General features: G+C 39.0%; 1 protein-coding gene across 1 annotated transcript in view; it reads left to right on the forward strand.

Annotated features, from left to right (window-relative positions):
* The first annotated feature begins 15,961 nt into the window (after positions 1-15,961).
* ITGA4 (integrin subunit alpha 4) overlaps positions 15,962-27,548 on the forward strand; it is a 93,101-nt gene continuing 81,514 nt past the window's right edge. The window contains exons 1-2 of the mRNA XM_036743445.1: positions 15,962-16,253; positions 16,790-16,911. Of these exons, the coding sequence (XP_036599340.1) occupies positions 16,057-16,253; positions 16,790-16,911 (319 nt within the window). The 5' untranslated portion in view covers positions 15,962-16,056. The remainder of the gene's footprint in view (positions 16,254-16,789; positions 16,912-27,548) is intronic.

The raw sequence follows: 27,548 nt of genomic DNA on the forward strand, positions 1-27,548 counted from the left end.
CAGTTAGATTCACTCATTTACGAAAAAAACACCACATAGTGATACAGCATTTTGTAGTTTTTAAAGTTCTTTCATTTAGGATATTTCATTTTATCTTCAAGACAACCTGACAGCTAGTTATTATGCACATATTACAAGTAGAAAAAGGGGAAGAGTGGATAGAGTGCTGGGTCTGGAGACAAAAAGACTCATCTTCCTGAGTTCAAATGTGACCTCAGACATTTACTAGTTGGGCAAGTCACTTAACACTGTTTGCCTCAGTTCCTTATCTGTAAAATGAGCTGGAGAAGGAAATGGCAAAACACTCTAGTATCTTTGCCAAGAGTTGGACACAACTGAAACGACTGAACAACAACACCTCTCCCTCTAAATCCATATTTTGTTATACCTAGTTCCACTTCCCAATTTATGCTATTTCTACCCACAGTCCAAAACAGTTATGTTTTTTATAAGTTTTCTGGTTGCTGAGGAAGTAGTCTAGTTTTTGTCATTGGCCCAAATTTACCACTCATGATTAAGGGAAGATTGCCCTACTCACAGCCACCTGGGCTCTAGCTAAATGGCCCATCCTTCTAGGCCCAGTATGCTCATAAAATGACCTGAATGAAATTTCCTCTTTCTGAAGTAGACAGCCTACCTTGTTAGCTTCCCTGTCTGCATTAAGAGTACTGGGCATGAGACAGAAGTGTCATTTTTATCAGGTAAGTACGCCAATGTTTCTGCTTATCCCAAAGATGCATTCATCCAGAATACTTAAGGAAGGGGAGCAAGGCTAGCTTATTAAAGGAAACTCTACTGTTGTCGATTGATTATGTATAAGGAAAAAAACGCAAGAAAAATTCAGCTAAGACTTTGGTGTGCAATAGAGAAGCATGGCTCCTGTTGTGTCGATGACCTGGGCATGATTAACATCTGCATCTTTGTCCTCTGCTAGTCTACCATCCCTCTCAGAAAAGCCATCCATGGCCAAGATGGTAGCTGGAAAGCAGGGACTTGTCTAATGCTCTCCCCCAGGTCCCTCCAAACACCTATAAAAATGGCTCTGAAAAAATTCTAGAACTTAGAATCCACGAAATAGCAGAGGGAAGCAAGGCTTCAGCCCAGGACAGCCTGGATGGTCACTGGGTAAGGTCTATCATGCATGGAACTGGGAGCAGAGAGGAGCAGAGCCCAGAGTGGGCTGCCCTGGGACCAGCCAGACCGGGAGCCAGGTGGAACAGGCCCTAGCACCCTGAATCAGTGAGCTGTGGCAGTTACCAGACTTCTCAACCCACAAAATCCAAAGACAACAGAGAAGGTTAGTGGGAAAAGCTGCTGGGACAGAGTGAAAGGAGTTCTTGGTTGACCACTGCCCTGGAGGGTGGCCAAGGTGGTGTAGCTCTGAGGTTGCTTCCACAGCTACAGCTGCAGTTGCTTCTGGACCCAGGCCCACATGGTGGGAGGAATTAAGTGGCAGGTCAGAGAGGGAGTGCAGAGTCTGCTTGGATCTGAGTCACGATCACGGTTGGTAGTTCTTGGGGGAGGAGGAGCACTGGGGTGGCAGAGCTTACTGTGTAGAAACACCTCTGAAGACAGCAGTGCAGCCCCTCAAACTTGGGATAAAGTACTCTATACTCTACAAGCAGTCATACCCCAACAAAAAACTCAAGGGTCAAGTAAGTTGGCTGGGAACATGGCCAGGCAGCAAAAACCAACTCAGATTCAGACTCAGACTTCGGAATCTTTCTTTGGTGACAAAGAAGACTAAAACATACAGCCAGAAGAAGTCAACAAAGTCAAAGAGCCTACATGAAATGACTCCAAGAAAAACATGAGCTGGTCTCAGGCCATGGAAGAGCTCAAAAAGGATTTGGAAAAGCAAGTTAGAGAAGTAGAGGAAAAATTGGTAAGAGAAATGAGAGTGATGTGAGAAAACCATGAAAAATAAGTCAATGACGTACTAAAGGAGACCCAAAAAATACTGTAGAAAATAACACCTTAAAAATTAGACTAACTCAAATGGAAAAAGAGCTCCAAAAAGCCAATAAGGAGAAGAATGCCTTGAAAGGCAGAATTAGCCAAATGGAAAAGGAGGTCCAAAAGACCAGTGAAAAAAATACTACCTTAAAAATTAGATTGGAGCAAGTGGAAGCTAGAGACTTTATGAGAAATCAAGATATTATAAAACAGAACCAAAGGAATGAAAAGGTGGAAGACAATGTGAAATATCTCATTGGAAAAACCACTGACCTGGAAAATAGATCCAGGAGAGATCATTTAAAAATTATTGCACTACCTGAAAGCCATGATCAAAAAAAGAGCCTAGATATCATCTTTCAAGAAATCATCAAGGAAAACTGCCCTGATATTCTAGAGCCAGAGGGTAAAATAGAAATTGAAGGAATCTACCAATTGCCTCCTGAAAAAGATTCCAAAAAGAAAACTCCTAGGAATATTGTCACCAAATTCCAGAGTTCCCAGATCAAGGAGAAAATACTGCAAGCAGCCAGAAAGAAAGAGTTTGAGTATCAGGATACCCCAACATCTAGCAACTTCTACATTAAGGGATCAAAGGGCTTGGAATATGATATTCCAGAGGTCAATGGAGCTAGGATTAAAACCAAGAATCACCTACCCAGCAAAACTGAGTATCATGCTCCAAGGGAAAATATGGATTTTCAATAAAACAGAGGACTTTCAAGCTTTCTCAGTGAAAAGACCAGAGCTGAATAGAAAATTTGACTTTCGAACAGAAGAATAGAGGAAACATGAAAAGGTAAACAAGAACGAGAAATTATAAAGGACTTACTAAAGTTGAGCTGTTTTGTTTACATTCCTACATGGTAAGATGATGTGAGTAATTCATGACACCTTTCTCAGTATTAGGGTAGCTGAAGGGAATATACATACATACATATATATATACACATATACATATGTATATGTACATATACATACACACACACACACACACACACACACACACACACATATATATATATAGACAGAGGGCACAGGGTGAATTGAATATGAAGGGATGATATCTAAAAAAAATAAAATCAAATTGAAAGATGAGAAAGGAATATATCAAGAAAGGGAGAAAGGGAGAGAAAGAATGGGGTAAATTATCTCGCATGAAAGTGACAAGAAAAAGCAGTTCTGTAGGAAGGGAAGAGGGGACAGGTAAGGGGAAATGAGTGAATCTTGCTCTCATAGGATTCAACTTGAGGAGGGAATAACATACACACTCAAATGGGTATCTTACCCCACAAGAAAGAAGGAGGAAGGAGATAAAAAAGCAGTGGGGGACAATAGAAGGGAGGGCACATAGGGGGAAGAGGTAATCAAAAGCAAACACTTTCAAAAAGGTACAGGGTCAAGGGAGAAAATAGAATAAAGGGGGACAGGATAGGAAGGAGCAAAATACTGTTAGTCTTTAGTGACATGAGTATTGTGGAAGGGTTTCGCATAATGATACACATGTGGCCTATGTTGAATTGCTTGCCTTCTTAGGGAGGGTGGATGGGGAGGGAAGAGGGGAGAGAATTTGGAACTCAGTTTTAAAAGCAGATGTTCAAAAATGTTGTTTTTACATGCAACTGGGAAATAAGATATACAAGCAACGGGGCACAGAAATCTATCTTGCCCTACAGGAAAGTAAGGGAAAAGGGGGTGGGGGGAGTGGGGTGACGGAAGGGAGGGCTGACTGGGAAATGGGGCAATCAGAATATATGCCATCTTGGAGTGACGGGGAGGGTAGAAATGGGGAGAAAATTTGTAATTCAAAATCTTGTGGAAATCAATGCTGAAAACTAAAAATATTAAAGAAAAAAAAGAAAAGCCACCCACAAAGTAAATGATGTGTGTTTTCTCCATGGTGTCTTATTTCCTGAAGCTATATACTTTATAGCGAGATGATGGAGTGTATAGAATGCTGGGCCTGGAGTCAGAAAGACTTGAGCCTTACCAACTGTATGACCCTGGGCAAGTCACTTAACTTCTGGTTGCCTCAGTTTCTTATCTATAAAATGGGGAAAATAGTAGCTCCTGTTTCTCAGGATTGTTGTGAGGGTCAAACGAGATAATATTTGTAAAGCACTTAGCATAAAGCCTGACACATGGTAAATGTTAAATAAATACTGGCTATCATCTTCATTATTATAGTCTAAGCCTAATGACACAGCTGAATAACAGGGAAATGTCTATGACTGAGCAAAGACCGTGCATGTATCTGATTGAACAGTCTGAGACCATCCCTTTTCTTTAAGGGTGTTCCTGGTATGTCCTTAGGGACATGATATCCCCTGTACCATTCCCCTTCTAAAACTTCCTCGTACATCAAGAATTTTTTTGTGCTAGAATTAATTACAAATATGAAGAATACAGATAAATGTGAGAAGACATGAACTTTTGACAGATGAAAATTATATAAAGCAACATACAAAATGACTACAATAATGCAAATATAAACAACATTAAAAGATAGCTGAATACAGATTAAATGTAAGAATCATTTTGATTTCAGAGGATAGAGAATGAAACTTACTTTTTTCCTCTAACTGACTGGGGGAATGGAAGTAAGATGTTGAATATTGCATATGCTTAAAGAAATAGCCTTATTGTTAGGGATTTGGGCATTTTTATATGGTTATCTATAATTAGCAATTCTTTTTTGGAAAAAATTATCTATATCATAAACTCTTATCTATTTGAGTATTAATATTGGCCTTATAATTTTATGTTAATTATCTATTTATCTGAAATGTCAACTATGATACAAGATTTGGGGGATTTTTGCTTTTGATTCTAGCTTTATTCACTTGGTTTACGAAAAAAAAACTTTAATTTTATATAATTGAAATAGTCTATTTTGTCTTTTCTGAAGTTCACTATCCCTTTTTTGGCTATGAATTCTTATCCTAACCATCAATCTATAGACCTGAAAGTTGTTTCCTATTCTTTAGTTTTAAAAAATGATGTGGCATTTTACATTTAGAGTGAATATCCATTTGAAACTTGCTGACACATAAGATGTAAGATGTGGATCTCTACCCATTTTATGACAAATTGTTTTCCAGTTTTCTCAGCCATTCTTGTGCAATGATGGGTTCTATTCCCAGAAGTTTTTGTCCTTGAATTTATCAAGCCCTAGGCTATTTATAGGTCATGCTTATCTAGTCTCTTCCACTGAACTACTTATCTTTTTTAAAGCGTCACCAAATAGATTTCAATACATGGTAATAGAATTAGAAACTTAACAATATGACGCACCTTTAACACTAGCCTTCTTCAAGTAAAGGCAAGATAACTACTTGTTGAATATGTTGTAGAAGAGATATGTGTTCAGGAATGGGTTGAACTAGATAATATCTAAAGCCCTTTCAAAATCTGAGATTCTATGAAATATGTATTTAGGGATTTGGTACTGAATTTGCTTTACTTCTTGCTTTGGTGAATGGTTATATTGATGAGTTTGGACATCTTTTTAGGAATCTTCATGAAAGTATCTAATCCCAAGTATTATGAGCTCTGAACATCAGGGATTGCTAGTTTTATTAATTCGTATAGTGTTTACATGACCTTCCGAATAAATGCTTTAGAACTCTGGAATTCTAAAGCTGGTAGTGATCTTTGATGTTATCTGATATCATCTATTCCTTTCAAAGTATGAGAATACTTAGGTACAGAGGGAATTGAGGGGATTACAAAACCAAGTGCTAGTGGCAATTGAGTAAACTAAACCTACTCCATCTTATGACTCAGTTCTGGATCTAACTCACTTCCCTTTCTATTCAATTGCAGGTTTAGTTCAATTTCTGTCTTCTGAGAAAACTTTATTCAATTATAGACATTGTAAGGAACCCTTATTGCATTGTTTGAACCTAGCCCTGCACGGCTGGGAAGCTGGGCCTCCTTTATCTATTGCTATGTATTGCTTAGAGACTAAGGACCTAAGTTATAGTGACTAGACATCGAAAGCACCCGGATGTCTTATCTGAAAACTGTCCCCATTCTGATCAGGTAGTAAGTTTCCATGTTCCTCTGATTGTTACTGATACTTATAATGGAATGAAACACTTCTTTTTCTGAGTTCAAGGAATTGTATCTGTTTGGTCTCCCTCCACCACCCCCCTCCCCCGCCAACTTGGAAAGTCCCTAATCTTTCTTCCAATCAGAAATCAGATTACTTAGTTTTGTATCCTAGTTAATTGCTTTTTTGATTGTTTTTAACATATAAAAATCTGTCTCCCCCTGTATTTGGGTTCCAGTGTTAAAGCTGCCAGGCCTGGTAGCGGTTTGTTGAGCAATTGACATGCATGGTTAATAAATCAATATTCTCAGAAATTCAAACCTTTGTTTCCTCAGTCTTATCATCTTTCACCCATCACAGTATAGAAAGGGTAACCTATGCCCAAGGTACCTAAATAGCAGAATAGGACTAGCACCCAGGTCAATGTCCTCCCAATCTAGTATTTGAAACTGGATTCAACAAAGCCGGAAATTTTTTAAAAGTATACAGAAAGAATAAGAAAGGACAAAAATTGATATCTGAGAAATAGTCCTTGAGTTTGCTCTCCAGAATAGAGTAAAATTAAAAATGCTTATACTCTCCTATTACATTCTCTCAGACAGCTATGAACAAGATGGTTCAGAAATTATTATTAATGGGAAAATGTTTTATTGCTCACTACCACTGTATAAGCACAGCATCCTCTTTCAAAAACCAAAGAGTTTTCCTAGTTCATATAAACAAGGGAAATTTACTTTACTATATAAATACACAATGCATTTGTAATACGTATTGGTGATTTACAGCCTGTGCCACATTACAGAATGCTGCTGGACAAAACAGCATATCCAAAAAGTTGGAAAGTTTGGTCCTTCAAAAAGCTTTGGAAGCCCAGGCACTAGTACAAAGCTGTATCTGAACATACACACATGCACAAATGTACACACCATAGATTTACATAAGTATGTGTAATATAGATATATACATATACATATATATATATATATACATACATACATAAATATATATCCTTAACCTCACACTTGTAATCACTTTGTGTTTTATCCCTTCTTCTGCTGGTTTGTATTATTGCTCAAACCTTTTGGTTTCTTTTTGTTTGTTTGTTTTGTGTTTTTGTTGTATGCTTTTTCCACCAGAGCTCCTGAAATACTGTAAATTACTTTTAAAATGTGAACGACCAGGTAGAGTGCTTCTTTGTTAAGTCGTCCTCAGTCTTAAGGATGTGACCTCTATCCTCTGTTTATGTTTCTTTGTATCTGATTATTTACTCTCTTAATTTCTGTCTTCTCTAATCTCTTCCATTTAGTTTTCCTAAAGTTAATCGTTGTCTTCCTCTAGTCCAGATGTGGGAAAAAGGAAGCATGGATAAATTTAAAGCTAGATTAAATTTAGAAAGCCTCAGCTGACTAAAATCTAACATTACCAACTGCTTTACTCTCTTAAAACATATGCTTCATAGGATGCAGCACAATAACCTGGTAATACAGTGGATTGCATTTATCCAATATTATGTCCTTTTTTCAAATGCTATTATATAAGCTGTTTTTTTTCAAATATAGTATGTGTGTGTTGTTTTTCCCCAGTAGAATGTAAACTCATTGAGAGCAGCGGCAGTTTGATTGCAGTCTTTGTAGACCCAGCACCAAGAGTACACAGACATGTAGGGATTACTTAACAAGTATGCAATGAATTGAATTGTCTGTATAAAAGGACTATTAGTTACTTATAGTATAAAATCACATATTCCATTTCTTTTGCATCTCAGAACATCTAATAGGACAGTGCTTTTGCATAAGGACTCATTAAATGCTTTTTAGTGAAATAATTTTGTCTACAAATATAATTTTCCCTTTCATAAAAATAATATTAATAATAGTTTCAGCATAATATCTAGTATTTATATAGTACCTAAAGTTTTACAAAGTTTTACAAAGTGCTGGATGTATGTTATCTCATTTGATCCCCACCACAACCCTGTGAGGTAAGTACTCCTGTTATCCCCATTTACAGAGGAAGAAAACTGAGGCTGAGAAAAGTTAGGTGACTTGCCCAGCATCATACAGCTAGTAAGTCTTTGAGGTAGGTCTTGAATTCAGATCTTTCTTACTCCAAATTCAACAGTCTTCTCCATTGTACCACTGAGCTTCCTAGTTCAAAGTTTCTGAAAACATTGAACATTTCCTATATGCAATTTCTTAGTTTTATGGACACAAAAGTCTCCCAAATTAAAAATAAGTCAGGGACGTAATTAATTCCTAAGGTAGTATATATTACTTAGCAGCTCATATTCAATAATCAAATCCAATCTCTAATGAGAGAACACAGAAAAGTTCTCATCTGTATTTGGCACAGTTCTAAGATCACAAATGTTCATAGCACAGTGCATAAATTCAGCCTTCCGGATCGGGCTGCTGATGAGATAATGTTGCATAGTCTAATAGTTTGTCAGTCTGTGGAAACAAGAATAGTTTTATAACTGGTGCTCCAAATAGCAGAATAAGAGGAACTGTTATTTCTTACTTGTGAAATGAGGCGTGACATAAAGTAAGTTTTTTAAAAGTTATACAGTGAGTGGCAGGTTACCAACTATGGGTGGTATCAAATGGTGGATAATAGTGCTGTTTATCAGTCTGGCAAAGTTGACACAAGAGGTAAATGACAAATGTCAGAGGGGCTGAGGGAAAAGAGATACCCCAGGATGCTGTTTGCAGAGCTGAGAATTGGTCCCATCATTTTGGAAAACAGTTCGAAACTATATCCCAAAGGTTACAAAACCATTCATACCCAAATCTACCAGATTTCTGAGGCCAAAGAAATAGAAGAAAAAGGAAAACAACCTATATGTACAAAAATATAGCGACTCTTCTCTTAGCCACCAACACTGAGAATGACTGAGACAATTTTTTTATACTACTACATTCAGTAGAACGTTATGGTTTCATAAGAAATGATGAAATGAACAATTTCAGAAGACTGTGAAGACCTTTATGGACTGATGCAGAAGGTAGTGAGCAGAACAAGGATAACAATTTATCTTGTAAATTACCATATAATGCTAGCGTTGTAGGTAAAAACAACTTTGGAAGACATTAAAATCTTCATCTTTCATGAGTCTAAAAAATAAAGATGAAACATGCCACTCATCTTCTAAGAGAGAGGTGACAGACTTCAAATACAAAAAAAAAAGAAATACATTTTTGGATATGGCTAATATGGGAGTTTATTTGGTCAGGCCAGGGGTGGGGAACCTGCGGCCTCTAAATTTTACAGAACACATCAGGCAAAAGGCCACATCTGAGGACCTAGAAGGCCACATGTGACCTTGAGGCCACAGGTTCCCCACCCCTGGGTCAGACTATGCAGCTATGTATTGAGAGTCTTATTTTTCATTTTTTTCTTTTTAATTTGTTCAATTAGTGGCGCGTTTGTTGGTGGGTGGGACAGATTAATTTTTAATTGCTCATAAATTGAAAAATAAAAATAAACTATTAAAAAAAACTTCTAGTCAGGAAATTTTTTTTATTTATGGAATAAAACAAGCATTTCCATAACACAGTATAATAAAAAAGATGATTGTACATGAAACTGTCAATCTATTATGAAGAATTTGCTATTCCTTTTAAATATAGAACAAAGTATAAATATATAATAAAATAATAAATATAGACTAAAAGTATGATATATATAATAAATCATGTAGATTTCTTTTTTTTCTTCCCTCCACCCTGCTCTACCCTAGAGATGGCTACCATTAGACACACACACACACACGTATATACACATACATATATATACACATATACACATGTATACACATACACATATATACATATACATACATATTCTATACATACTTCCATTTATCAGTTCTTTCTCTGGATAGTTTCTAATTGTTCTTCCAAAATAGTCTTCTAAAAGCTCTTCCGGGACCCAATGTCACCTAAACAGGTACTGCAGTTTTTTTCATCTAGGCCTACCTTGAGAGGCCACTAGTCTTTCAAAGCTGAGCTCAAATACCACCTCCTTGATGTAGCTCCCCCTGTTGCCTGGAGCTGGTAGGAATCTTCTTTCTTAAAACAATCCTCTACCATGACCTTAGTGGTATCTCTATTATGCATATATCCCATTTAAATTATTTTTATCTATGTAAACATATTAAAATGTCTTTTTTCTTCCTTCTACTAGGATTATGAGCTTCTTGAGGGCAAGGGTTGTACCTCTGCGTGGTAGTGGAGAGAGAAGCAGAGTTTGAAAATGGAGGCAAAACCAAAGACTACAGTTGGGGAAAGTAGAATACTTGCTCTGAGAATCTTTCACTAATGCATAGCTACTGAAATTAGGGCTTGCACCCAATGAAATGATTACCTCACCACTTTTTACTTAGGATGAGTATAGCTTGGACTGAATCACATGGAATAGCAGAGTCAGAAGGGACCATAGAGGTCATTCAGTCCAATCTCTACATTTAATAGAAAGAGAAACTGAGGTCTAAAGAGAGGAAGAATCTGCCCAAGATCAGAGAGAGGGAAAGCTCTAATTCATTGTGGGAGAACCTGTCCTTATTTCTGTGTGTTGAATAGCTTTTTGGTTTGAGAAAGCAATGAAGGGAGCTTCAAATTAGGTACGCTGGCTTGGCTAGACACCATTCATTGCCCCTCTCACCTCTCATTCCACCCACCCAGGCATATATATGCCTTAATTGTGACATTTCTGCACTCCTATGAATGGTAAAAGAAGGAGCTATATGCCTGTGTCCTTAGCATGTTCTGAATGTGTGAGTCTGGCTGAGCTCCTTTTTTTTTCTTCTCCAGAATCAAGGACTTCTGCAAAGGGGGATGAGGAAGTCTCTGAGAATATTCTGCCTGAGCCACTCCTCCTTCCTCCTTCCCTCCTTCCCAATCCCAGAATGTTCTTTGCAAAAGTCACAGAACCTTGGCCATCAGAAGTCACCAGGGACTCTCCTTTGAAAATTATTGCATGCAAATAAGTACATATTTGAATATTGATACTTGTTGAATGAAAGAATGAAGTTTAGTAGTCCTACCTGACTTAGAAAATGCAAAATCATCTGAAAAGAAACTTAAAACAGAAGTATCAACTTAGATAGCAGAGTCTGGCTCTCAGACATTAACAATGGCTCATAGACTTCCTCTTTATTCTGTTCCCTGTTAAAGTCTTTGGTGACTTTATTAGCTTGCTCTAATAGTTCCTCAACTCCAATAACTTTCAGCTAGTCTCCAGGATGTGAACCTCTACCAGCTGTCTTGGCTTCTGTTCATTTCATCTTTCAGGTAACATAGCTTCTTGCCAGGGCTGGTGGTAGTGTCTGCACAGCATCATGTGTTTCTTAGTGGTTGCTCCTGTCTCTTCCAGGGAGTCCATATGGCAAGGTCAGAGTGAAGAGGGCAGGAAACAAAATAAGATTGCTATGGCATGAAGATATGATCACTTTATCATATTGTATGACATATATCCTATTGTGTGATATACTATTGTATATATCAACATATATACATATATATGTGTATGTGTACATATACATATCTGTATATATGTGTGTGGATATATATATATACATATATATGTGTGTATATATATATATATATATATATATATATATATACACACACGCACACACATATATTCTTTTATCCATTTCTTCTTGACTGATTAGAGGATTGCTAGGATCAGCTGCCTCAAATATTTCTAACTACTCCCGCTCTCAGCAGTTGACCTTGCCTGGTATTTTACTGAAAAGATGGAGCCACAAGGTTTGAACTCCTTCAGCTCAATTCCTCTTTGTTTCAAAGCATCTCATCTCCCTTCTGTCCAATTTAATTTGCCTTTGTACCTTTGCCCATCTTCTCCTCCTTCCCCTGTGTTTTAGAAGAAAAGGAGTGGGTGTGGGTGTGGATGTATGCCTGATCATTTCAAGACCAACCTCTTTACTCTCTACTTTTGCTCTTGACCTGGCCTGTCTTATCTTACCTTCTCTAGGAAGTTGGTCCCTTACTGAACCCCTTTCTCTTGTGCATCTTCCATATCATGTCTAAGGTAGCTTCTGTACGGTAATGCAAAGCAAAACAAAACAAAAATGAGCTTTCTTTGAATCTCTTAAACTCTTGAACTAGTGTCACCACCAGACTTCTTGAATTATTAGCCAATATGCATAATCTCATTTCTTGGACACTCACTGAAGAGTCTTCATTCCACTGAAAATATTTAAAGATCCTGAATGTCTTTCAAAATACTCTTTCCTCACCCTCTTTGATCTCTCTTCAGCATGGGACTATTCCCTCCTTTCTGAAAATCCTCTCTTGATGTCCATGGCCTGCATCACCTTGTTTTTTTCCTACCTATTCCTTCTGTCTCCCATGCTCTCTCCACTTATTCCTCCCAAGGGGCCTGACTAGATAACCTCAGAGCTCCCTTCCAGCTCTAATTCCTATGATCTTAATGATCTTCTATTTGAATCTGAGCTCCTCAAGGGAATGAACAGTCTTATGTCTCTGTAACACACCCACAGCAACAATCGCAGCAAATATTTGTTGAAAGGATGAGTGACCCTAACAAATATAGACAAATATGCAGAAATGATCACTGGTGCTCTTTGGTAGCTGAGTATCCTTTCAGCTCTCTGACTGCAATAAAAAGGAATCCCAAAACCACAAAGTGGAGGGGAAATTACTTGAGGAAGGAGCTCAAATATCTCATTGTACCAGAGTCAAATTCTCATCCCCTTAAAGCTATGTGAGGCAAGCATGGCTTCTAAATGCATTCCTGGGGTATCTTTCTAAAGCAAGATTTCAACAGATCTGCTTCTGTCTTACTATCATTAATAAGGGCTAAAAAGGGGCCATTCTTGGAGCTTTGTAGAGATCACATTAAACTTATGGTATGTTAAGATTGGAAAGACTGAGTTATTCGCTAAATCGTTAGGCTTGGTGCTTCAATTGACAAAACTTCTGCTGTTATAAACAATGACAGTTCCTAGGTGAGTGAATGACAGAAAACTAATTTTCAAGTGCTTATTGTATGCCAAGCTCTGTGCTAAGTGCTGGAGATACAAATAGAAAAGCCAGCCCCTCCCTTGTCCCAAGAAGCTCACATTCTAATTGGGCAAGACAATGCATATCAACTGTGTGGCCAACATAAAGACCTCGGTATCCTTAAAGTGCATTGGCCTGACAGATTTCCAGAGGACATAGTGGGAGGGCAGATAGTAATAATAATAAATAGTAATAACATCTAGCACTTATGTAGCATTTTTAGTCTTGCAAAGTGCTTTACACAATTATCTCATTTGATCCTAACAACAATCCTTTAAGGTAGGTTCTAGTATTATTGGATCCATTTTACAGATGATGGAACTGAGGCTGAGACAAATTAAGTAGCTAGACGAGCATAACACAGTCATTAAGTGTCTGAGGCATGAGCTAACTAAGGTTTTTCCAACTCTAAGTTCAGTGTTCTATCCACTGTGTGGCTGTCTTCTGTCTTATAAAAAGTATTGTAATTAATGACCTCCTGCTCATCTAAGGGACCTTATCTGCCTGAGAAGGTAGGGGAAAGGTAAGCAGGGTGATTTGGTCAAGGATGACTTCTAGATGTTACCACCTTTGGGAAGCGGAGAGAGAGCCTGAGAGCTGGAGTGGGGCCCCAGGCAGCAACTCTGGATTCCCTCTATAAGAATTGGGAATGAGGATGTCAGAGTTCAACCAGGAAGGGGAAAGAGGAAGGTGAGGTGGGTAGGGAGGGCATCTACTTCTTGCTGGGCCTGCTGGTGGGCTCTGGAATGCATATTAAAAAGTCAAATCTGCAAATGAACCCACAGTCTCATAAATTGTTCATGTCTTCTCTTATTTACTCTCTCTACCTAACCTGATTTGGGGGAGAAAGGGTTTGATCAGGGAGGGCGAATCTCGGTACTACTTCATGAACTAATGTAGGAAGAAGGAACAAACATGCTTAGGAAATCTTGGTAGTGGCCTTGAAGGCACCCTGCTCCCATTTGTCAGCAGGGTAGTGAAGTTATTCACAGAACAGAGCAGCAAATCACCTGGATCTAGTTAAATCCATCTGTTCTGGGGAAAGTAGAAAGCAGGGAACCACCCTTTAAGGAAAAAATCCTAACCTAAGTAATGCATGTCTTATTTATACTGCAAGATAAGTGGATTTCATTTCACTGAGGTTTTTTGAAAGGGAGGAAAACAAGAAATATAGAGGTCAAAATAGTGGCTCAGAGTGTATGAAGCTTCAAGGTATAAAAATAATCTGGCACCTCTGGACTGCAGATGCTCTGGGCTGAAGGGCCAGATGTTGAAAAGCCCTGCAATTTTAGGGAATCATGGCTTCAATTGATGAACTAAGATGGGATTGGCACCTAGATCAATTCAAAAAGAGAAAGGACTGGAGGATAAATTTTCTTACATGTTCCCCAAACCAGAGGTGTCAACATGCCTCCCAAGCCATAGCCCAAACTGGATTAAATGTATTGAGAAAGGTTTAATAAAATAAATAAAAAATACAATAAAACAGAGATATAATGTTAATTTATGGTTTTCTAAATCAATATGTGACTGGCAGGACTCTTTCTGTTTGAGTTTGATACCACATCCTTAGACTTTTATTCAATGTTAAAAACAAATAACAAAAATTTATGAGATCACATATTTGTATCAATTCGTCTTCCCCGGGAGAAACAGAAGTAATTTGGGGGTTTATTTAATTTGACAATTTTTACACACCCAACGTGACCATTTTTACTTATACTACCAAATAAACAAATTAAGGAAGAGTCTGTTTTTGCCTTGCTTAGGTGAAGGTTTTGCATTCAAATCTTATTTATACACAATGACAACCTGAGAGAGGGCAAATAAATAACTTTCACCACTTTTGAAGTTGTTCTTCATTGGTGGATGAAGATTTCAAAATCTTGCCCTGAATAGGGTCTGTTCTTCCGAGGACAAGAGTAAGTTGTCAGGTCTATTTGGGGTCCAGTACCAGGGCATTTACATTGGATTCCTATGGCTTAGTGCTGGATGGTATTCAGAAAGGCATGTGCCTAGGCAATCCTAGGCAGGACTCTGCTTTCAGGTTTGTTAAGTTAAAAAGACAGAAAGTTCTACCCTGACAACTTGTCTAGAGATACCTACTCCGGATTATAGTTTTCACCAGGCAGCATTTGCCACTCACAGTGTTCCCTCTCACACATCACTGACTGGCCTAAGAAGGAAGTAGGGTGGGTGTACGGAAATGGGGGTAGGTGTATTAAGGTGAATAGTGGGTATTTTTTTTAATGCCAAGCATTGTTCTCTTGCCCCTTCAGAAGCGTTGCTGATTTTTGGTACCTGTGTGAATCCGCCCTCTCAGCTCCCCACCTCCCCTTTCCTTTGGATTTGCTGCTCACACCTGAAGAAAAGGAATTTCTAGAGAATTAGTCATTGGAAGAACCAGAACATCCATCCCAATCTTTGGATTTCTAGAAGTAGCAAAGTGGGGCAGTCTTTGTACACAGTGGAAGTACTTTGGAAAAGGAGAAAAATAAAACTCCTCCGGATTCAGCCTCTCTCGTTCCCCGTCCAATCCAGGATCTTGTGCCAGGTCCAGGCATCCCATCTGATAGGAAGGCTGAGCAGCTGGATGCGCGGAACATCTGGACCTACGGAGATCTCCTAGCGCCCTCTGCAGCCAGCCCGGCCTTGGGCCGGTGGACGAGTAGGACTCGCGGCCTCGCACCCCTCCAACCCCCTATCACACCCCGGACCCCACCCAGTCCTGTCTGCGAGTCTAGGCGGGAGCCCCTAACTTACTTCTCGATAGAGAAACTGGGCGTGGAGAATCCAAGAGCCCAACTTAATCTACGGCCGTTGAGGACGCTCCGCCCGCCGTGAACTTCCTCCTCCTCCCCCTAGCAGCCAGCCGGCTGGGCGCCAGAGCGAGAGTAGCCGCTGCGTCCTCGGTTCACTTGGGGCGCTCTTCTATGCCTATTTGGGCACAACTTCTGAGCTGTGTGCGGCTTGTTGGATGTCCCGAACGGGGAGAGCATGGCTTGGAAAGAAAGTCGAAAGGCTGGGCCCCCGGGAGTGGCCATCTGGAAGGCGGTGATTATCCTTCTCTGCCACCGGATTCCTAGGATCCGTCCCTACAACTTGGACACGGAAAACCCACTGCTCTTTAACGGACCCAAAGGGACCCTGTTTGGCTATTCTGTCGTATTGCACAGCCATGGGGACAACAGATGGTGAGTTCAGTTGTTTCAGGGTTTCCCATTTGCGGGGAGGCTTTGAAACCCGTGCCTTGAAGTGACTCCCTGCTTAAAACTTTTTTTCTCCCGGAGGAGAGCGCTCAGGAGATGTAGTGTCTGGCACCCTGCAGTGCCAGGGCCGTTGATAGGCATTTCCCTGATAAATTTGGCTAGAGGCAAACTTATCTTGAAGTTGAAGCTCCCGGAGGCAGGGGGAGGAGTGAGTGGTGGTGGAGGAACCTCGCTTAATTTGGGTACCGTAGGAGGTGAGCACGTTGGGCATCTTAGGAAGTGAGCACATTGGGCAGGGTGGAGAGACAGTCAATCAACAAGAATTTATTAAGTGCCTATTGTGAGCCTAGAAAGTGGATTGCAGTAAGATGAGTCGTGAGTCAAAAGTTGGGAGTTGCGGAGATGTGTGCTTGCCACCCCCGCCCGCACCCCCCGCCCCGATTTTGCCTAGCTTCTAAAATGGGTGGGATGATTTTTTACCAGTTCTGTTTTTGCGCCTGCGTGTGTGTTCCCTGAACTAGGCTTGTGGTGGGAGCCCCCACCGCCAACTGGCCAACAAACGCTTCAGTGGTCAACCCCGGTGCAGTTTTCAGATGCAAGATTGGAGAGAACCCTGACCGGGTTTGCGAACAACTCCAGCTGGGTGAGTTCAGTAGGGAAATTACCACTGATTTGTACCTGAAAGCAAAAAGATTTCTTTGGAAACTGGTTGTAATGCTTACTTACACTTTTGTATTAAATCACTGGGATTCCCTCTTCCCTTGCTGCCCCATCCCTCTTACACTGCCAAGAAGTTTTCATGTTTCTTCCCACAATGAGGTTTGACTTTTGCTCAAGATAATAATTTCAAAACTACTGAAAAGAAGGTATTGAAGAGGATATCTTTTATTTAAAAGGAAAAGTCCTGATAAACCCCCTCTTCCTTTGCTAGTGCTCCTCCAGCCCAGGCACATGATTTGTAAAGTTTTTAGCAAAACATACTTTGAAATGAGCCCAGATGTAAAGTGGAATATTTTTAAAACCTTCTTGAAAGTGACAGTACGGTTTGGATTTTTCTAAGCCTAGAATGGGAATTTTATAACCACCCTTTGATTACTCAACCTTATTAATAGAACAAGCTTAAGATCGGATCAAAAATTGCCCTTAGAATTAAGAGCACATCTTGTCATTTAGCATCAAAGTTTTGGTACAAACACAAGCAGTATTTCCCCTTAATGAAAATGAACAACAAAACAATACCCAAAGTTGGCTGCCCCTCATTAATGTAGTTAAAAGGAAAAGAAACTTGATGCATCTCTAGCAAAGTCATCAGTGGTGTTAAATTTAATTTTTTCCTTAGCACAATATATTGAAACCAGTAGTTCTCTCAAAAATCACCTCCCCCTTGGTAGTTAACTTTTTTAAATGTTCTTTTTTTGAATTGTGACAGCTTTAGAAATCTTTCCTTAGTTTGTGGATGAGAAGATCCAAACCAAAAGCTATTTTTTTCATAGTACAAAGAGATAAAGCACCCAATTGAAGAATGCATCGTAGATTTGATTGGCTGTGAATCTTCCTCCCAAACCAAATTCAGTGATGGATCCAAAATACCATGCCTGCAGCTGTTTGGGATCTTATATTGAGCTGGAGATTGTGACAACAGTACAGTGAGAACCATTTCCACTTTTGCAATCCTACCTTCCCAAAGGCAAAAGGCAGAATATATCCTTAGATATATGATTGTAGAATTACTTTGTAAAACATATTTTTTTGTTGTGCACAGTTTTGGAGAGGAGGGAGCCTGATAAGGAAGAGACTAGAAATTATTCAGTAAAGTCTTTAGGAACACAAGTTTGTATTCTAGAAAAAGACACTGATAGGAGGAAGATTGTGATTAAGAGATCTACCAGAGGAGCTGACAAGAGCTCAGAGGAAAATAAGTAAATCTTCCTGTTGTCTTGGTTTGGCCTTGGCTCTATCATAGCTTCACAACAACTGTTTCCTTTTAGGAATATGAAATACATGATTCCCCAGGCATTCTGGGATCAGCTGAAAGAGGAAGGATTCACTTTTCAATATACTTTTGAAAATTTAGAATTAAGTATGTGTAATGCCTACCAGATAAGCAGAGATTATAAACACATAGTGTTAATTTTAGGAATACACTGGAGAAGAGAAAGTTGTAAGAAGTAGGGATTACTAGGCACTGTTGATTTTGTACTCATGTGTAAAGGGAACAGTGTTAGAGGGAGACCTTGGTTCAAATTCTAATCCAAGTGAGCAAGTGATAAGTTCTTTGAGCTTCAATTTCTTCATTTGTAAAAATGGAGATTATAATACTTTACTCAAAGAATTGTTATGAGGAAAATGCTTTCTGAATCTTATGTGTTGACACATGCTGTCTCCAGGGTTTAGACTTCAGTGAAGAACTGAGTTTTGGTGAAATGCTTTAAGATGTGTCAGGGGCAGTATTTGAACACTGGTCTTTTGACTCTGAGGTCAGTTTTCAATTCACTACCACCCCATGCTACCTCTCTATCCATTCTGCCCAGCCTCTGATACATAGCTGCACGACCCTGGGCAAGTTATTTGAATTTCATAGTGTCCTAGTCAGCTCTCCAAGCTATAAATGAGTTGCAGAGAATGTGCCAACTTGCATGAGTAGAGGGAGTTTTCTTATCTGGGAGTCCCATATACCAAGAAAATTACAAGTCCAGTCCTTATTCCAATTTAAAGATGGCTGAGTTGCCATATTTGGCAAGAAACAGAGTTTTCTTTCATACAAAAACTAATCATCTTGGTGGCAGAGTCTGTTACTCATTTTGTATTCTGTATCCTCAGTGCTTATTGAAATGCCCGTGAGATTGGATTGAATGGGATTCATGGGTGGAAGTCCCCAAGATTATGTAGAGCTGGTTACGTTCAAGGGACACTAAGACTATCTGAGGTATACCACTAATGAATACCAGAAATTAGGTCCAAAATGAATGTTGTTTCTCTTTCTAGCCTTGAAAGCTATGTAGTTATTTCAATGATGTTTCAATTCCAGAAGGTAATTTTAGCATTTTAATTCTGGAACTGCTTTCAGAGCTATCTAGTGAGTCATACAAGGTTATCCATCTCATTATTACTTAGAAAGACCTCTTTAAAAATAGTATTACCTTTTGCTTCTTCATCCATCTAGTACACAAGTCTTGAGGCTGAATGACCCTCTCCTGGGGTCTACTACATCCTACTGTCTAAGGATGAACACTTGGTGGAAAGGTAGCTTGGAGAGGTATGGTATAAATTACATTGGATTGAGATTTAGTAACTTTGGTTCTAGCCTTGGCTCTGCTCTGTGACCTTGGGAAGTCATTTAAGCTCTCTAATTTTTTTGTTTCTCCCTCTGAAAGATGGCTATACTAATATTTGCCTGAGCTGCCTTAAAGGTTTTTGTGAGAAATGTATTTTTGAAACTGAAAAGTGATTACATAAATGAGTTATTTTATTAAAAAAGAATGTACGTCATAGGCCCTAAGGCACTTTCAAAAGAAAAGTTCCTCCAAAATCTTGGAGTAACACTATTTTAGTTCCCCTCCCCCTCCCCTATAAGTTCATAGTATTCTAAAGTGACTCCTATAAAGGGAAAACATATTTACTTGTCTGTATAAGTATTATTGTTTGTTAAATTAATCTTGTCATTGAAACTGCTATTATCTCCATCTGTCAGCCCACCTCTGGAGTTTTGTGTTCAGTTCTGATCAACCCCTGTAAATAAAATGAGACAGTTGATGACACAGCAGATCGAGTTCGGGGCTTGTGGTCAGGGAGACCTGAGTTTAAAACCAGCATCAGACACTTACTAGCTGTTTGACCCTAGGCAAATTGCTTAATCCCTGTATTCCTCAGCTTCCTCAATAATAAAGTACATAAGATAATAGCACCTACCTCCTAGAGTAGTCCTAAGATCAATGGGATAATATTTGTAAAGCTCTCAGAATAGAAGCTTTCTTTTAAAGGAAGATGGGAGGGAAGAAGGGAGGAAGGGAAGGAGATAGAAAGAGCAGATTTAAGGTTAGAAGGCATAGAAATGTAAAGGGCATTGTAAAATTTGGTCAAATGCCAAAAGGGAGATTTGGTAGAAAAGAAGTGGCAAATGGTTAAGTGGATGTTTTTGTAACATTATTCGAAGAGGGATGATGTTTCCTGGAATCAGAAAGAAAGAAAATATGCTTAAAGTACAATATTAAGTTTACCTAGTAACAAAATAATGAAATAAAACCTTGATCTTTGCGGTAATAGTGGGCAAGAATATTGGTTAGAGATGAGGTGAAGATTAATTCATACAGGTGAGGACAGAGTTTTGAGCCCTTCAAAAATAGCATATGCAAAAAAAGGTGAAAAAAATTCACACACACACACACATACACGCACACACGCACACTCACACACACACAGTTTTTTTTTCCAGTACCATGAGATTATGGGTGTGAAACATTTTGTATTCTGTCACACTCTATTTAGGTGCTGGACAGTTTTGCAGAACTTCCCTTGTTTTTTTTTCTCTTTTATTACTTTTTTATTACAAGAGATGGGCCACAGGGTAGTGAGAGGAAGAGACATTTTTTTAGAAAGGAGAAAGAGGGACAGGGAGAAGGAAAGGGAGGGAAGTAGGGGGAGGGAAGAGAGAGAGAGAGAGAGAGAGAGAGAGAGAGAGAGAGAGAGAGAGAGAGAGAGAGAGGGAGAGAGAGAGGCAGGCAATAAATACCAAGTAAAGAAATCCTAGAAAACTTTACTCTTTACTAAGAAATAATAAATAGTATAGTAAATAGCAAATGGAAATAGAATAGTGGCTTTTCTAGTTACTGAGCACATAGTAGGTGCTTAATAAATCCTTTCTCCCTTCTTCCCATGCCCCTTTCCTCTTTTCCTTTTTTCCTTCCTTCCTTCTCTCCCTCCCTCACTCTCCATCCCTACCGCCTTCTCTTTCTCTTTCCTTTCTCTTCTCTTCCCTCGCCATTCCTTCTCTGTCTCCTCCCTTTCCTCCTTCCTTCTTGTCATCCATCTCTTCCTTCCCCTCATCTCTTTCTTCCCTCTCTCTTTCTTTCCTCCTCTCCTTCCCTACTTCCCTCTTTCCTCTTTCCTTCCTTTCCTCATTTCCTTTTCCCCCTTTCCTCCTCTCTCTTCTCCTTCTTTCCCCTCCCCTCCCCTCCCCTCCCCTCTCCTTCTCTCCTCTCCTCTACTCTCCTCTCTTTACCAGACAGCTGGAGTGTTGCCAGGGGAAGGGGACCAGACTGATGAAAAATTTGGAAACAATATCATATAGGATTTAATGAAGGTTCATAGAATAATAGAGAAGGGAACTTAGGGGTCATTTATTACTGATGAGGAAGCTGAGGTCTAGAGAGGTTAAGTGTGCCCATGATCACACTGGTAGTTGTGGCAGAACTGGGATTTGAACCCAAGTACTTGAACTTTGAATTTGCTGCACTTTCTACTGTGTATAATAAAACCATATCTCCAATTGGGAATATTTAGCCTAGAAAAGAAAAAAAAAGTGATGGAGGGCCATGATGATTTTTCCAAATAATTGAAGGCCTGTCATGTAAGAGAATGTAGGGTTCTGAATAGCTCCCTAGAACATAATCAAGACAATTGAGTAGAAATTTTAGTGGGGCACAAAAAGCTCAATTTAAATAACTTTCTGACATAAAAATTGAAATGGCTACCTGTAGTGATGTTGCTATCACCAAAAGTATTCAAGAAGAGACTAGGAAGTATATCAGAATATTGTGAAGAGAAGTGCTGCATTGGATAGCATTCGATATTTCTAAATTTTCCCCCCAACTGTCAGATCTTCATATACTAGATTAGAGATATAGAATGAATTAGAAGTGAAACATAAATTAATGGGAAGTATTCCAGGTCTGAAACTGATAATAAGAGATGAACAAGCAAAAAGGTTGGTTTTGTTCACTAATGGCCTCTGTGTCTTGACTTAGGATTAATTTTCTAAATGAGATTTATATGTACATATGCAGTATGTCAGAGGATTTTAGGACCAAAAGATAGCCCTTTGAAGTCCAAAGCACCACAAAATGCCTAGGGTGTATCCAGAAGAAGAGGACTAGAATACTGAATATCAAGACCTAGATAGGAACCAAAGTGCATATGAGGAAGAAATGAGAGAGAGAGAGAGAGAGAGAGAGAGAGAGAGAGAGAGAGGGAAAGGGAGAGGGAGAGGGAGAGGGAGAGGGAGGAAGAAGAAGAAGAAGAAGAAGAAGAAGAAGAAGAAGAAGAAGAAGAAGAAGAAGAAGACGACTTTAAAATGATGTTTGAGGAATATAAAAAGGTAAAGAAACCCAGTGTCTAAAACAGAAAGGGTTAAAAAGTTATGGTTAGAAGAAATAGAAATTTAAAGGGCTTTGTAAAGTTGGCTGAATGCCAAAAGGTAGGTTTGGTTAAAAAAAAAGTTGAAAACAGTTGATTGGGTGTTTTTGTAACATTATTCAGAGATAGATGATGTTTCCTGGAATATGAGAAAGAGAAAATATGCTCAAAGTACAATTTTTAGTGTAACTAGTAATAACAATAATAAAATAAAATCTTGATTTTTGCTATAATACTGGGCAAGAATATTGGTCAAGGACGAGGTGAAGATTAATTCGTACAGGTTGTGAAAGAGTTTTAAGCCCTTCAAAAATGGCATATGCAAAAAAAGCTGAAAAAATGCACCATCTCTCCCCCCCTCACCCTCCACACCTCTATTTTCCAGTGGCACAAGACTGTGGGTGTGAAACATTTTATATTGTCATACTCTATTGATGTGTTGGCTGGTTTTGCTGAACTTCCCTTGTGTTTTTTTCTCCTTTCTTTTATTACTTTTTGTTACAAGGGATGGTTCACAGGGTAGCATGAGAGGAACAGATATATTTTAAAATGAGGTGACATAAAAAACCAAAAGGTATCAGTACACCTTTAACATTTAAAAAAAGAAGAGAGAGAAAGAATGGCAATAAATGCGAATTAAAGAAATCCTAGAATCATTGAAATCCTTTACCTTTCCTGACTATGATTATAGGGAGAATTAGGCCCAGAAAAACTTTTAATTATAACTATGTACTGCCCTGGATTTTCTTCCCTCTTAATATAATCAGCTTTCATCAATTGCCAGTCAAATGACATAATTGAACTTTTTTAAGGTACTTTATAGAACTCATCAGCATGTGATTTCTATGATCAAAGTGTTTATAGATTTTTAAAAGTTGCAGGGGAGGACAAGTGACAGTTTTGTGTGATTTCTCCCCACCTCCTCCATTTGATAAGGGTGGAAGTTTGCTAGCATCTAGAACCTATTTCCGCTTAGGAATGAAGCTTCCATTGGGATTAGAAAGAAAAAAAGAACTAACTTAAAGTAAACCCAATGAACACAAATTGGGTGACTTATTCACTGTTCAGATTTGTTGCTTCAACAGTCTGCCTTGTTTTATAAAGGATATTTAGTCAGTAAAAGTACAGAAGATACCGTTCTCTCTATGACATAATAGCATACCTATTGTTCCCAGTGGTAGCACTCTAATATAATTGTAATATTTTGAATTTTAAATCAGCCCAGGAATATTTTAAGCTGTTTTTGCCATCTTTGACCAACAAAACATATTTTCTGAAGAACTCTGAGCGGTCTAGGTCAAGGTGATACGTATTTCATTATAAAGTGACTTGACTTCACAGGGTGAGGTGCTGAATTCTTATGCTTGAGAAAGTTGTGGTTTGTGTATTAGTGCTCAGGGCAGTCTTGCTCACTTTCCTCTTTAAGCAGTAAGAGTTAGGTAGGGGTACCTAGCCACACTAGTGAGAAAATGTTTGAGGGTGCTGTATCTTACCCTCCCACTCTTCCTAAGGTCTTAAGGCAGGATCATGACCTTTAGCTGAGTAAGTGGGAGATTAGGAGAAAGCACAGGTAGTTTAGTATGCCTTAGAGGGGTTCTTGGTAGAGAATTCACTTAAAACTTGTTCCTGGGGACTAAGCATTCTCCCTGCGTTTTTGGAAGGCAAATTTAACTTCTGGAGTACTGCTTCTGTTGTTTATGTATTTATTTAACTACATAATTCAGTAAACATTATAAAGTGCTCTGCTTTAAAAGGTAGGATTCTAGTGGAGAGGCAGAACCAGAGATGGATTTTTTGAACTCTTATGGCACTGTCAATAAATTGAAGGTATTGATCGAAACATGAGAATGAATGTGAGGCAGCCTGGAGTAATGTCTTAATGGGGGCAGTTCTATATCTACCTGGAACCAGAAAGATATGGGTTTGAATCCCACCATGATACCTATTGTCTTTGTGGTCAAAAGGCTATGGTAAGTCACATAAGCTCTCTGAACTTCAGTTTCTTCACCTGTACAATGGGGATACCAATATCCATAATATCTACCCGACATAGCTGTTGTGATTTTCACTGCATGTAAAGCGCTAGAAAATATCAATGATGATGATGGTGATTGTTTATTTAACTCATTAAATATCAAAGTGAATCTTTTAACGTTTAGGCTTTAAATGAATATGCCAGTTAGATATCTCCTAAAAGGGTAAGCAAATGGACTTGCTATTTAACTAATTAAAAGTGGAAAAACTTTCTTGGCCTCTTAACTTTAAAAGAATTATGCTAGTTAAGAGAAATAAAATACCATGTAACCTTTAAACAAAATGTCTATTCTTATTATAATACAACTTCTTGATTAAGGTCAGAAAAAGAAGAAACATTCTTACCCCGCACTGAGTAAAGTGCATATTGAAATACAAGAAAGGTTTTCTTTTTTTATATTTCTTTTTTAATTTTTTTCTCTTTTTTATCATTTACTTATTTATTTGATATTTTTAGTTTTCAGCATTGATTATCACAAGAGTTTGAATTACTAATTTTCTCCCCATTGCTACCCTCCCCCCACTCCACGATGGCATATATTCTGGTTGCCCTGTTCCCCAGTCAGACCTCCCTTCTGTCACCCCACTCCCCCCATCCCCTTTTCCCTTACTTTCTTGTAGGGCAAGATGGATTTCTATGCCCCATTGCCTGTCTATCTTATTTCCTTGTTGCATGCAAAAACTTTTTTTTGAACATCTGTTTTTAAAACTTTGAGCTCCAAATTCTCTCCCCTCCTCCCTCCCCACCTAACCTCCCTAAGAAGGCAAGCAATTCAACACAAGCTACACGCATATCATTTTTTAAAACCCTTCCACAATACTCATGTTGTGAAAGACTAACTATGTTTTGCTCCTTCCCATCCTATCCCCCTTTATTGAATTTTCTCCCTTGATCCTGTCCCTTTTTGAAAGTGTTTGTTTTTGATTACCTCCTCCCCTTATCTGCCCTCCCTTCTGTTGTCCTCCACTGCTTTTTTATCTTCTTCCTCCTTCTTTCCTGTTGGGTAAGATACCCAATTGAGTGTGTATGGTATTCCCTCCTCAGGTCAGATCAGATGAGGGCATCATTCACTCATTCCCCCTCACCTGCCCCCCACTTCCCTTCCAATGAACTGCTTTTTCTTGCCACTTTCATGCGAGATAGTTTACCCCATTCTATCTCTCCCTTTCTCCCTCTCTCAATATATTCCTCTCTCATCCCTTAATTTGATTTTATTTTTTTAGATATCATCCCTTCATATTCAACTCACCCTGTGCCCTCTGTCTCTCTATATAAGTATATTCCCTTCAGTAACCCTAATACTGAGGTCTCATGAATTATACACATCATCTTTCCATGTAGGAATATAAACAAAACAGTTCAACTTTAGTAAGTCCCTTACGATTTCTTTTTCTTGTTTACCTTTTCATGCTTCTCTTGATTCTTGTGTTTGAAAGTCAAATTTTCTATTCAGCTCTGGTCTTTTCACTGAGAAAGCTTGAAAGTCCTCTATTTTGTTGAAAATCTACATTTTGCCTTGGAGCATGATACCCAGTTTTGCTGGGTAGGTGATTCTTGGTTTTAATCCTAGCTCCATTGACCTCTGGAATATCATATTCCAAGCCCTTTGATCCCTTAATGTAGAAGTTGCTAGATGTTGGGTTATCCTGATTGTTTTTCCACAACACTCAAATTGTTTCCTTCTGGCTGCTTGCGGTATTTTCTCCTTGATCTGGGAGCTCTGGAATTTGGCAACAATATTCCTAGGAGTTTTCTTTTAGGGATCTTTTTCAGGTGGATTCTTTCAATTTCTATTTTACCCTCTGGCTCTAGAATATCAGGGCAGTTCTCCTTGATAATTTCTTGAAAGTTGATATCTAGGCTCTTTTTTTGATCATGGCTTTCAGGTAGTCCAGTCATTTTTAAATTATCTGTCCTGGATCTATTTTCCAGGTCAATGGTTTTTCCAATGAGGTATTTTACATTGTCTTCCACTTTTTCATTCCTTTGGTTCTGTTTGATAATATCTTGATTTCTCATCAAGTCACTAGCTTCCACTTGCTCCAATCTAATTTTTAAGGTAGTATTTTCTTCAGTGGCCTTTTGGACCTCCTTTTCCATTTGGCTAATTCTGCCTTTCAAGGCATTCTTCTCCTCATTGGCTTTTTGGAGCTCTTTTTCCATTTGAGTTAGTCTAATTTTTAAGGTGTTACTTTCTTCGGTATTTTTTTGGATCTCCTTTAGCCAGTCATTGACTTGTTTTTCATGGTTTTCTCGCATCACTCTCATTTCTCTTCCCAATTTTTCCTCTATTTCTCTAACTTGCTTTTTAAATCCTTTTTGAGCTCTTCCATGGCCTGAGACCAGCTCATGTTTTTCTTGGAGGCTTTTGATTTTAGGCTCTTTGACTTTGTTGACTTCTTCTGGCTGTATGTTTTGGTCTTCTTTGTCACCAAAGAAAGATTCCGAAGTCTGAGTCTGAATCTGAGTTGTTTTTCGCTGCCTGGCCATGTTCCCAGCCAACTTACTTGACCCTTGAGTTTTTTGTTGGGGTATGACTGCTTGTAGAGTGTAGAGTACTTTGTCCCAAGCTTGAGAGGCTGCGCTGTTGTTTTCAGAGCTATTTCTACACAGCAAGCTCTGCCACACCAGCGCTACTCGTCCCTCAAGAACCACCAATCCAGACCAGACTGAGATCTAAGCTGGCTCTGCACTCCTGCTCAGATCTGCCACTTAATTCCTCCCACCAGGTGGGCCTGCAGCCGGAAGCAACTGTAGCTGTAGTTCTGTAGCTGCATCATCTCTGCTGCCCCCAGGACCGAACCCCCAAACTCCTTTCACTCTGTCCCCACAGGTTTTCCCACTAACCTTCTCTGTTGTCTTTGGTGTTTGTGGGTTGAGAAGTCTGGTAACTG

Source organism: Trichosurus vulpecula, chromosome 2 (assembly GCF_011100635.1).
Source record: "Trichosurus vulpecula isolate mTriVul1 chromosome 2, mTriVul1.pri, whole genome shotgun sequence".
Classification (NCBI taxonomy): domain Eukaryota; kingdom Metazoa; phylum Chordata; class Mammalia; order Diprotodontia; family Phalangeridae; genus Trichosurus; species Trichosurus vulpecula.